Source organism: Falco punctatus, assembly GCF_963210335.1.
Source record: "Falco punctatus genome assembly, chromosome: 8".
Classification (NCBI taxonomy): Eukaryota; Metazoa; Chordata; class Aves; order Falconiformes; family Falconidae; genus Falco; species Falco punctatus.
The window spans coordinates 4,742,742-4,755,784 of record NC_137588.1 but is presented as its reverse complement, the minus strand read 5'-3'; the positions used below and the strand labels follow the sequence as shown (position 1 = coordinate 4,755,784).

At 42.5% G+C, this 13,043-nt stretch overlaps 1 protein-coding gene across 1 annotated transcript in view; it reads right to left on the bottom strand.

Annotated features, from left to right (window-relative positions):
- SLC40A1 (solute carrier family 40 member 1) overlaps positions 1–13,043 on the bottom strand; it is a 16,780-nt gene extending 3,737 nt beyond the window's left edge. The window contains exons 1-7 of the mRNA XM_080398852.1: positions 12,748–13,043; positions 12,483–12,550; positions 7,891–8,050; positions 6,897–7,012; positions 6,444–6,570; positions 3,047–3,289; positions 657–1,322 (exon numbers count right to left, since the gene is read on the bottom strand). Coding sequence (XP_080254978.1) covers positions 657–1,322; positions 3,047–3,289; positions 6,444–6,570; positions 6,897–7,012; positions 7,891–8,050; positions 12,483–12,550; positions 12,748–12,790 — 1,423 coding nt within the window. The 5' untranslated portion in view covers positions 12,791–13,043. The remainder of the gene's footprint in view (positions 1–656; positions 1,323–3,046; positions 3,290–6,443; positions 6,571–6,896; positions 7,013–7,890; positions 8,051–12,482; positions 12,551–12,747) is intronic.

The window sequence follows — 13,043 nt, the reverse complement described above, 5'->3', positions numbered from 1 at the left end:
AGAAGTTTATCTTGCAGACAAACCTAATACATGTGAATGAAGTATTTTATTCCTCCAAAACCCAGAAAGACCTGCAGAAATTAAGAGTACAAAAATTCTACAGATGAGAACTACTGTTCATTACATTTACACATCTGACTGCCTCTTCCGCTGACAGACAGTAATACTAACGCTAACCAGCAATTCCTCAAAAAATTAATCTGTCATCCAAATCTAAGTTTCTGTTCTAAATCTCCTTGCTGGTCACAAGTTTAAAGGTCAGACAGTTTATTTAGTGAATGGATTCGTTTAGTGAACTGCTAAGTTTGAAGGTTTTCATAGCAGATGTGTTGAGTTCTGTTTCCTATTAACAAATGGTTTTATTTGGTTGTGAAGGAAGATCACTTAGAGATGAGCATTCCAAAAAACGTTACATTCATTTCCAGATGTGGTAACTTACTTTTCCCCTATTAGGGATATACAATACACAAGAAATTAGTACTGCAGTCTGTGCAGTAGTGGCACTATTGCAAGATTGTTCTATTTTTATGTGGAATACAATGAATTAGCCTTAGAAATGTGACACAACCACCATAGCCTACAGTTCTGAACTCAAACTTGTATTTAGTGGACAGGCAGCCAGTACATCAGATTTTAAACAGAGATGTAATACTTACCAACTCTAGCAGCAATGACTCCTGCAAACAGGAGACTAACAGAGATTAAAGGCACAGGCTCAGGACTCATCTCTGGGTCGCTGTTAGCAGGAGTAGTAGACCCGTTTAACAAGTTGGGCATTCCAGTTGCAAAAACTATTCCAGGTTTATCTTCTGGAGATGCTATAGTAGGCAATCGTTCACTTTCAAACAGCCTGGCACTGATGTCAGCGAACGGGGAAACAGTCAAATCCATAGGACTTCCAGGCATGAACACAGAGATGGCACATAAAACCAGACAAGCAAACTGAGCAACTCCAGAAATGAGGCCCGTGTGAACCAGGCCACATTTGCGACGGAGCCAAGTGAAAGCTACTGTTCCCATGATTCCAGTGACTGCCGAGGCACCCATCAGGAGGCTCAGCACAGAGCCACTCAAGCCCTGAGTGTATGCATAGCCGGTGGTGATACAATCAAAGCCCAGAACAGTCATGTACAGAAATGCAAGACCCATGCCGGCAAGGAACACCGGCTGGTTGTAGTACGCCACCCATCCATCACGGAACGTGATGAAAGGTTCGGCGATGCGGGCAGCACAGCCGATCTCCTTCTCCTGTTGGCGCTCAAAGCCAGTTACATCTTTCTCAACAATTAACTGCACTCCTTCAGCTGGTTTCGTGTCACTCTCTGTAAACAGAAATGCAACTGTTAGGCACACGCCTGCCCGGAAAGCCCAGAGTGCGAACCGCGAGACAATCGCTTGCAGTTAAGCTCGCTGCTACAGAAGTGCATCAGTTAAATTCTGCAGTCAACCATCCTCTGGTCACCTGAATGTCTTCAAGTGTCCTTAAATCCCACCTGTCTAGTAAGGTCAGGTAAGGTTTATCCCTATCAGACTCCTGCTTATTTAATTAAATTGTGCTCAGAGAAAACACAGCCTGCTTCTCTTCCTTAGACTTGTGAGCAAGTGCTCCATTTCCATAAAGAAATTGTTTGCTTAAGGAATGCCAATGCTGGTTTGCATTTTAACATTGCATGTTTAAATGCACTAACCACAGAACATCGGGAATACTTCCCCCACCATCAGTACCTCATATCATGGTAGAAGAACCAAGGCAGATACACTTGCTGAAGGCTACCAAAGCCAAAAGCTTTCAAAACTTGACTTAAAAAAAAGAAAACCATAAGACTCAGACGATGCTTTTCTACAATTCCCTTTCCCCTCTAATATAGGAGAAAGGCACTTCCACCGGTCAAACAAAAATCCAGAAAACCCACAGATTAGTAACATTGATAGAAACTACTAATGTTGATAGATGCTTGAATGCCTGAGCTGTGTTTTTACACTGCCAAGTCTGAAGAACTCCACACACAGCAAGTGAAACAAAGTATTTCTGCAACTTTTAAAAATGCAACTCATCTACTGAAACAGCAAACTTTGAGAGATGTTTCCTACATACTGACAGTTGCCAAATGCTTCATTCTTCAGGGGCATTCAAGAACCAGTTGCAAAGCTACAGAGCCTTCTATGCTCTTTATCTTGCTCCCCCATCCTAGGCTGCCATCAGCTTAGTCTGACAGATTAGTGGACCAGCTATTACCACAGGGGATCCGCTAGCTGGGAAGAAATGCCTCTTCAATACTTTTAGTAGCAGCCTCCTATCTCACTATATATTGAGCAAAGAGCAGATTCCTAACTAGCTTTTAAAATCCAAATTCTTTATAACCTTTCTTTAAAAAAAAGAATCAACCACAGCAGGTTGTAGTTGGGAGCCTATAGCATGAGCTTTCATGAGTATCCGCTTACTGGTACCCTGAAAATGGGAAAACACTTGAGTTTAGTACCCTGCTTTCTTAGTCAAGCTGAACAACTGGGATTTGCAGCAGAGTAGCTCAAAGTAATTTATTTTTTTCTCCACCATTTCCTGCAGCATGTGGAACTCACTGAAGCATGCCAGACTAGAAATACTACCACCTATTCTACAGCCTCCTGAAAGCCTGTTAGTACTACGTGTAAGCAGAGCTGAATTAGCAGGAAAGAGTCCTATGCAGGCTGTTTTGCTCGTAGATCATACAAAGGGCTTTGTCCAGCTTATTAACTATGCTACAGATGGACAGGAGCATTCCTCATAATCAGCCCCAAGTAACAGGGCAGACACTCTAAAGGACTAATTAAAAGAAGATAATTCATTCTTTGGCTGCATTTTACAGGTTTCCTCAAATAGCTGCACAAAGGATTGTTACTTAGATTAGAGCTCCTGGTATCTGTATCCAAAACCTGACATGTCCATGCTACGAGCAGGCAGCTACACAGCCTCACAGCAGCATCTGTGAAAGGCAAGTCCACACTTCAGTTCGACTGATACAGTGAATAACTTGAAATTCACAGAATACTTTTGTGTTTTCAATACCTTTCTTCACATTCAGCTGTTTCAGTTCCGATTCTTCAACTTTTGCACATTTGTGAGCCAGGGTAGGGGTTTTCTGATAAACCTTCCAGAGCAGCAGATATTCCACACACATTGACATCAGGTTCCAGCCAGAAATGAATCCGCAGCCAATCATCGGGGAGCCAAACGTCATTACCTGACCAACTGCCATTGGGGCCAGGATGTTGGTCAACTGGTCAATTCTTCTTATTGTGGCATTCATATCTGTCAAATTATTGGAAGATACAAAGTAATTGCTGAAAACTTACAGTAAAACATTCACTAACATACCTGACGACTGCACACATATATATACATCCAGCTACAAAGCCCTGCCCCAGCTATAACTGGTTCCAGCAGGAGTTACAGCTGCTAACCAGGGGCACCTTTAGAGCATTGCAACATTTAAGTCGTGATCAACCAAGGTGTTTGTAAGCCAAAACCCCGCTCCCAACAGTTTTGCCTGCAGGAGGCCTTCCAGGTTTAGCTTGCTCCTGCAAGTAACTGTTAGTCATGAGATCAGACTACCCTGACATCCTAGTGATATTACGGACTCCTAAACCTGCCTCTAACATTCAAACCCAGCATGCCTAACTCCAGACATAAAAAGGAATTCCACTCGGTAGAATTCTTTCCTGTAAATATAATTTTAGCAACTACTACCTCCCAATACTGGACCATGTATCCCCTAATCTCCTCCACTGACTTCTTATAACTGGTGACCACAGCACCCACCACGATAGCAACAGACCTTTGAAATTACTAAATTTCCTTATTGAGTCACATTGGTCGATGGCAGCTGCAGGCAGTCTCAGAACTTACTGAGCAAAGTCCTCACTCCTTTCTGGTCCACACTTTGATGTCTCCGGTCAAAACAAGGAGCCCATTCTTAGCACAAACACATCTTCCATTTGCTGGTAGGTGACATCTCAGCCTCCCCAGCCTTATCCACTTTAGCATCACTACGCCCTCCGGGCTCCTGTAAGCTTCCCATTAATGGTACCATTGTTCCACTTCTAAAAGTCACTTCGACACTCAGTAGTTTTACACATCAGGGCTTTAGGCTACTTCGAAGTGCATCTCAAACCCTTCTAGGGTCCTATTATGAAATCAGAGCCTTTGAAGGGCAAGTGAAACCGTATACTAGCATGAAGCTGCTTTTCTGAATCTGTAGAAAATTACTCTTTGCTGTTCAAAGAAATGTTTAGGTTATTCTATTTAGAATTCAATCTTAACTATTTGACTGATGGTTAACTAAGATAAGTTAGATACTTGCACAATATTTGGCTTTAGAAATTCCAAGAACTAAGCTCTGGGTTTCGAGCTGAGGAAGGCAAATACTCCCACTCAGAAAAGGTACAAACTAAGAGTGAATAGAAAAACTAATCAAGGACAACAAAGAAGGGGAAGCCAAGGCATTTCCTCATTTCCCTAACTTGCTTAACTAAGGCTCCTCTGAGGAACAGCGCAGAGCTGGAAAACAGTATCTGCTGCAGAGTCAATGCAGGTGTTCAATTTTATGTTAAGCAATTTCCACAGTCTCCCAGTTACAATTACTATCAAACACACAACAACTCTGTTCAGCCTGGAGGAGATCCTTTAGATAGATCCATTGAACTAAGGCACTTGCTCAGTGGGGTTTTTTGTTTTTAAATTAAGTTGCATGAGAGTTTGGAGTAACCTCTTGCCTGATTTTTCAATCCAGCCTAGAAGTGGTCATACAATTCCAATGGACTGCCTCCCATGCCGCACTTCTCCCCAGGCGTGGCCTGTGCCTTATCTCATGTGTAGTAAGCAGCACAGGGACTGGGGAGACAATTTGCTGAGTAAGATCTGACACAAGAAAGGTTAACGAGGACCATTAGAACTTTAAGACTTTTACAGATAGATGGCATTTTTCTACTAGTGATTCACACTCATAAAGAAAGTTAACCTGTACTGCTGCTCTGTACCTAAAAAGGTACTAAAAAGTGCCTTAAAAGGCACTGCAAGGTCAAAGTAAAAGACTATGGTGGAAAATCGGTATACTGGGAAATGAAAGCAAGACACTTAATATATCTAATAACAACTAGCCTCTCCTGGATGAAACAGGCAAGTAAGATTCCTTTACTGGAGATACAGAATAAATCTGCAATATAGGATTCAAATCCCTAAAAAGACTCCGATATGTAAACTGAACTTTATGGGCAAGTTAAGCAGCTTCATCCAAAATCAGAGTCCACAAGCTGAAATGCTGTCTAGGCCTGGAGGTATCTAAACTCCACAAGTGTCAGACTTAAAACTTTGGTCCCAGAGTTACTCCAGCGAGCTGAAGATGTCTTGGCCATGTTAAGCTGCTCTGTGCCTTGTTCGCACTTCAGTATCAGTTCTTATATCTGGGAAGGCTTAAGTTCCCTTATAGGGTTGACTCAGAGCCCACAAAGCCTGGCCAAGTTCACTGCAAAAGAAAATACATGTTGCTTCCCACACTGTTCAGTCAGAGCCAGAGGTGAATCACACCCCCCTTGGGGTGAATGGCCTTGCAGCCAGCAGTACCCTCCAGCAAGGAGGGTCAGGTTCAATGCATCCTTGGGGAGGAGGATCCCAAACAATCTCTCACATCTAAGCAGTGCCACGACTACCAGGCTGCAGCAGAATTCGAATGGGAACTCACTCTCTCCCCTAATAAAGCCACACCACTGTGCAAGAAAGGGGAAAGAAGGAAAAATATTTACTAGGCAAAGAGGAAGATTAAATCTATACCCTAATAACAAAGGTATCTGATATTAAAGGAATACAGAGCTTTCAGTTCCAACTGAAGAAAAGTGCTCACAGCTCTGAGTTAGACATCTAATGCTAGAGAAGTGCCCTATTTCAAATATATCTGCATGCACATCATTTCCTACCAGCAATTTTCTCATCTGCCTATTTACAGTTCTGGACTTCATTCTCATGTACCTCTTTCTTGATTCCTATGTGAGGAGCCCAGTTACGCAACAGTTTTCCATTTCATTCCAGGGACCTAAAAATAAAGTATTGCGACACTTCGCTTTAAGTGCCTGGAAGTTAAATAGCTTTTCTATTAAACACTGGTTATTTGATTTAAGAGTGTGGTGTCTGGTTTTGTTCAGCAAGAGTAAAGTTTTCCCAACAAAGCTGCAGCAGGACTAAAAAGTGGACAAATCAAGTTTAGGGATGCCTAACTACACCGTAATCACAACAGTAATTTCTAATCTTATAAGTGTAGTCTAGAGCAGTGGAGAGGAAAATAAAGGCTGCCCTTTTTTACCTGCTGTAAAACAGTATCTGGGACTCAAAGATTGCTGACGTCTGGAAAACTCTAAAAAACAATCTTTGAAATTAAGACATTTAAAGGTATTAAAAAGGCAACATATTTCACCTGCCAGTTTGCTTCTGTCTTCCCCTGAAACCACAACAATCCAGTCCCTCTGAATTGTGATGGCTGTGGCAGTGCTGGCCAAATTGGCAATATTTGCTATTGTGATAACCAGGATATAGCACATCGTCTAGAGAAATGGGGGGAAAGAGTTACAATGTGAGAAAATTGATGGAGATTTCCACTCCTACCCTGTACAACCAGAAAAGACATTTTTACATTTGAATCCATACATTTTAGTGTTGTTCTTCAGACAAAACACGACCAAGTCTACTTTACAATTCCTGATAGAAAATGTACACCTCTGTTTATCCAACTAGCTCAAAGTTTATTTGCTAGTTTTAGCTCCCAGAAATGTCTAAACAGACTAGAGAGAAATCAAAATTCACCTGTCTCCCACACTCCCCATAAGTTTCTTTGCAAATTAATTCCTTATCAACATGTTCAAGCACTCACCAGAAGCCATCCATGGTATAAGGTCAAAAGCTCAGTCTTAAACAAGAAGATAACCATCAGGATGATACCACACAGGACGACAGACGCATTCTGTACAATCAAGGATGTCTGGGCCACTGTTTCAAATCAAAACAGACAGCAACAGCTATGAACATAAGAATGAGCTAACTATAAGCTTAAGGCAGTTAATATTAAGGAACATGCACAAAAAATCTTTAAATGCTTTTATTTCTTATTCTCCCCCTCAAAACTAAGTGGTAAAACTATACTTCATACTAGATTTTGAATCTTCCCTTGTCTTAGAGAAACAGTATTAATGTCTGATGTAACTTTGTGGCTGTTAACAACTCACAGCTTTTAACAGTTTACAGCCCAAGTAGGTCTTAATCAAAAAAAAAAAAAACCCATCAAACTGTACCTGTTCAAATGCTGAAACTATTTTTAAAGGGGCAAACCCAGGGCTTAGCCTGGGTCTCTAAAATTCATCTTCAGCATACCATGGAAGTGATGCTGTTTTGTATACTGAAGAATGTAATATCACATTATTTATAAAACAGAACAGAGCATACATATTTAAAGTAAGTGTAAACATGCACTGCATTTACATTACACCTAAGTGGAAGATGTTTGTATCCAGATGGAAGACAACAAATAATGCGAGTACATGTTAGTATTAGACTATGAAGAGCTGGGCCTGTAGTTCTTGAAGAGATGTGCTTTTTACCTGTTGCATGTCCACACACTAATACGTACTATACAGGTTTAGCCTGAGTAGCAGATACATTGCTATGTAAAACTGTTTTCTTCCAGTCTGTGACACTATCTTTGTATAATCATTACCACCCTCAAACATCACTCTTCTTCTTCAAAAAAAAAAACACAACACAAAAAACTTAGCAAGCCCCATTCTCATATCTGACTTGAGGAGTCAGCTTTATCCTTTCACATTGATTTGATCCATCCTTCAGTAAATAACCTGCTCTGTGCATCTAACCTTTGAGCCTGGAGTTCTTGTCCACCCAGTCTCCAATAATGGCTCCCAGGAGAAGAACTGATCCCGCCACAACCAGTCCGTAGACTGCCGTCAGGAGTAAGCTGTTTCCGTAAAGTTCAACCAGGAATACAGACACAGCAAAATGCCACATACGATCTCCCTTAAAGAGTAACAGAGAGTACATACGCAACATCACTATACGCACCTTGCGAGGACCCAAGTTGACTATTTCACTAACGTCCTGACAAAAGTTTGTGTTAAAATAAAGGTTTGTTACACATGCAGGGGCAAGGTGTGGGGTGGTTTTGGTTTTGGTTTTGTTTTGTTTTGTTTTTTTTTTGGGGGGAAGGGGCAGGGGAAAGATGTTGGGTTTACTTTATTTGGGGGGTTAGGTTGGGATTTTTGATGACTACATCCTGCCACCGTTGATTTTATCCCAGTTTCACTAAAATAATCTGTCCTAATCAAGTGCAACATCACAGTTTATAATACCGTGTCAAATATCCCAGATTTTTTCTATTATAATATTAACAAAGTCCATTACATAAAAATATCTGTTATAATAATATTAACAAAGTCCATTACCAGCCACATCCAACAAGGCTCAGAAAGCTTACACAGATTCTCCAGCGCAAATCAAGTATCGACAGATTCATTGATTACCAGTACTATTTAAGTAACTTTCCAAGTTGGCAGTTTGTTCTTAGATGATCAAAGCTTAAACGCTGCTTTAAAACACAAGAGCCAGTCAAGCCAAAACAAGTCAACGCAATTCAGGATGGATATGGCTAAATCATGGAAGATGTTCTCCTAAATATTAACTGAAGTTTCCGAAGCCAATGGACTTAAGATCTTGTAACAACGTTAAAGATCAGCACATCACTAAGAAGTAGAATATCAGGTCTTGTTTAACCCATTGCAAACTCATTGCTAGTTCAACCTATCTAGCCTATTGCTAGTTTAACCTAGTGCTTAGAATACACAATTTTCATGTTCTGATATCACTTAAAACTACAGCTTAAAAAAAAAAACAACAAAATGCTAAACATGCCCAAGTGAAGTAGTTTTCATACTATTCAAAACATTAATTCTGCTACCAAACAGACCTGTGGCTTGCAAATGAAATCACTGAGGTTTTTGTGTGGTCACATGATAGGAGTCACATATGGTTTTGCACATACTGAGAGAAATGCACTACAAAAAAACACTTTATGTAATCAATAATGAAACAGATGAATAGAAATCCTTCACAGTATTCTAGGCCACACAGTGTTTAGTAAGGGTCTCTAATGTTAGCCTTTTATAAACCAAACATGAAACTGTTTTCTTCAGCAATTGCTTATTTAAGATAAGGCAGCAATGTGATACAGTGAATAGTACAAATTTCTAAGGGGACAGCATTAACATAAAAGCACTTTTTAAAAGCAAAGTCTGCCTGATCTAACAGATCATATAACATCCAAAGATACATAAAAAGCATACTATTTGGAGGTTCAAAATAATTGCAAAGTTTGATTGAAGTCTTCAGTGTAGTACAGATACACAAAAGGAATTTGCCTTTAATGTTACTGAAGCTCCTTGAAGGAGGTTTCTTCAAATATCGTTATGTTAAAACATTCATAATTGTTTCCTTAACCTTGGGTGGAAAGAAAAAATTACATTCCAATCACGTTCACCTGTTCAAGAAAAACCTCTGGATTTTGTACATTTTTTTTAATTAAAAGCAATTAAAAAAATGCAAACATAATCACATCAGCTTAGATGTGCCCTCTCATACATATTAAACCATTTTTCACTCTCCAGAGAGATGTAAAGTCTTCTGTAAAATATGTTCCACTTTTAGTCCATGGTTAGTAGAAGTATATAGAAAGTATCCCAGCAATGAAAACACCAGGATGCCACTTCCCAAGTCTAGCACTCACACTTAGTACAACCCGAGGCACCTCTTTACTAAATTTCACTTAAAATACATGCAGGTGGGTTAACAAGTTTTGATTAGCCTGCATACCTGTTTAAGCTAGAAAAAATAAGCCAAAAGAGTACTTTCACATTAAAATTTCGTAACAGAAGTTTGGTTTGGGTTTCTTTTTTTTCCCCTTTCAGCAGTGATGTTTCAGTTACTGAATTCTCACAAGATGAAAAAGGCATTTTTAAGAAATGTGAGCATGTTATAATCAATGCCAGCCACTAATGTCAGAGTGAAAAACCTGACCTCACTTGACACTCACAGGAAGATTCCTGACTCCAGCGAGATCACGATTTTGCTACACAATTCATTTAAGGAGCCTGTGAACGCCGTTCAACTATATCCAACACATTTACCCAGACTATTTTGAACAGGCCAATCAACACAGATAATTTTTCAAGTAACTAAAGCTGTTCCAACCTAGAAGTAAGAGGGTTTTTTCCCAAGAATTAAAAACCATGAAGAGCAAAGATAAATTAGTATCAGGGAAGAATAATATTAGTGAATTACAGAGGTATGTAAGTGCAAGCTAAGTTCTACCTACTGAAACGTAAATGAGTACTGCCTTCAGATACGGCCAAAGTCAACTATATATACACTTAATCCCACCTTAAATTGTCTCAAAACGTGGGTATTTCAACTCTCGACAGCTACAGCTGTTTAGCATCCCCATCCTTTTAAAGATGGTTCTGGCTCTTCTGCTGTGACAATTATCCTTACAATAATCTCGGGCCAAACGTATACGACCCCGTCTCAGAGCTGCAGGCAGCAGATCGAGCCGTAGCCCAGCTGCTCCCTCCCGACAGGCCTGCTGGGGTCTGAGGGGCACAGGCAAGGCAGGGGACTGACCTCCCGGCACCAACAAGGGGAACGCCGTTTCATTCTGTACTTTCTTCACTGCCAAGTGACAGACAGTAACAAATTAAGCACACAAAAAAAAAGGCAACAGCGTAAGCTCGGAGCCTCCAGTTCAGCAGCGCAGCCCAGACTATTAAGATCACAGCATACATTCAAGGGCCTTACTCAACAGCAGCCTAAGACATAGTCCAGGCTTTGTTCAAATCCGAGCATTTGCAGAGATGTGACACGTTTAATTATTTACAGCTTTTTTCCTGTATTTGGGAACGGCTTAGTAACACAGAAACCAAATTAGCTCTCTCAATCACAGCAAAACCACATTTCTGCCAGCTTTTGCATTGCAGATGTAGCCATTTTAGAACAAAGATGATCTATTACTTCCGAGTCCTGAAGATTAAGGTGCTCGTTTATCATTCCTGTAAGCAAAAATGTTCAGACCACAGGAACACTAAAGCTCAGGAGATAGAAAAGGTGCAGTCCTGTGCCCAGTCCTGTCAAAATAAGCTGTATTTATGTTGCTTCAGCAGGTTTGGTTGGTTTTGAGTCAAGATTTGCAGCACAAAAGAAAACAGACTAGACCAAAGAGATAATCATTAATACCACTAAACGGCTAAAAAGACATCTTGCAGTCTTAATGTTTGTTATGGTGTGCAACACTGTTTTCAAACCCTGCTTTGTCACCTTGACTCATGTACCCTGAGAGCAGCCCCGCTACCAAGCTTTGCAGCTCTCCTCAGAGGAGTAAGCAGGGCTGAGCCAATTCCCTGTTGGGCACTTTGTAGGCATTGACCTGACAGAAACTGTTGCAGGTTACAACCCTGGCCTCTAAAAAGCAGCAACCTGAACAGAACCATCGCCACTCAGCTCCTTCAGTAATAATAATAATTGCTAAAATCGTGCACTTGTTTAAAGCAGCGTGACACCACTCCAAGGCTGCTCCCATTAACAGAAGCATCAGTGTGACCTTTCAGGTTAGCGCCAGCAAGGAGCTGCCAGGGTTCTGCATGCAGCGGTGTAACCGTATATCAGCCACTTGTTCAATGCTATACAAAGCACACGCTAAACTGGTCCAAACACAGGACTAAAGACAGAACAGGGAATAGGAGGGCCTTTCCACTTCTTTTTGAATCAAGCCACTGGATGGAAACTTAAGATTGCATTATAAGATTTTATTATAGGAATAGAACCAGATTGTCTATTTTTAGTGCATATTTTAAAGATGAATTATTTTTTTTAGTATGCTTCAAATGATTAAAAACTGGGTAGCATGTTACCTTAGCCAGAAGGAGAGCATTTGCTAAGGCAAAGTTTTGCCAGAAGGACATTCCCTGCCGCTCCCAAGAGGTTTGCTAACAAGTGGCAGTTATGGGTCCGTGGCAAACACAGAGTATTGCCCCTTAGTAAGTATGCAAGTCCTTCAAACACATGTTGCAACAGACCGTCTCTCATGCTGTTACAGCCTACGCTTCGCTTCTGTCACTCAGAGCTTACTCTAGAAGGAGTCTCACTGCTTCTGTGGTTACCTACAGGCACAAGAGGGTACAGATCCAGGCCCCGGGGAAGCCCAGGGCAGCACTACTGAAAGCTGCGCCTCTTGCAACATACAAGGTAAAGATTATGGAGGCTTTTAACGGCCAGACGTTGTAACGAGCCCTCCGCCTTCGTGGCGGTGTGCTATTCCGTGGAGATTTTCTGCAGAGCATCGACCCCGTGCAGGTAAGTCGCGCTAGATTAATAAAGCCGTACTTCTGCCAGGCTCTTTACTTACCCAAGTGGACAGTGCATGCCCAAGATAAAGAAGGAACTTTGCAGACGTAAAGAAGGCAAGCACGGATCCTAAACGAGAAACAAGACACACGCTCAGGGAGTCAGGGGCGCACCCACCGTGCCCAGCAGCCCCGCCGGGGGGGGCGCCCCCGGGACGCGCGTTACGGGGCGGCGGCGCCCCCCGCCCGCCGGGGCCCCCCGCCCCCTCCGCGCCGGGGCGGTGAGCGGAGCCCCGCGGGAGCCCGGCCGCCCCCCCGCGCACTGACCGCCGCGCCGCCGCTCGCCCGCCGGCCCCGCTCGCCGCGCCATGCCGGCCCGCTGCGCCGCTGCCTCAGCCCGCTGCACGGAGGAGGCGGGGGACGCGCGGCTTCGCTCCGTGTTGCCTTCCCCGACTTAGCTAGCACTGTAGCTGAAGTCGGAAAGCCTTAGCCTTATGCGCCGCGGCCGGGCACCCTCCGCCGCGGCCGGGAACGGGCAGGGGGCCGAGCGCCCTGCGACGCCCGGCTGAATCCGGGGTCCGCTGCTACCGGAGGCGCGGGGCTGCGGCTTAGGGGGGCCCCGC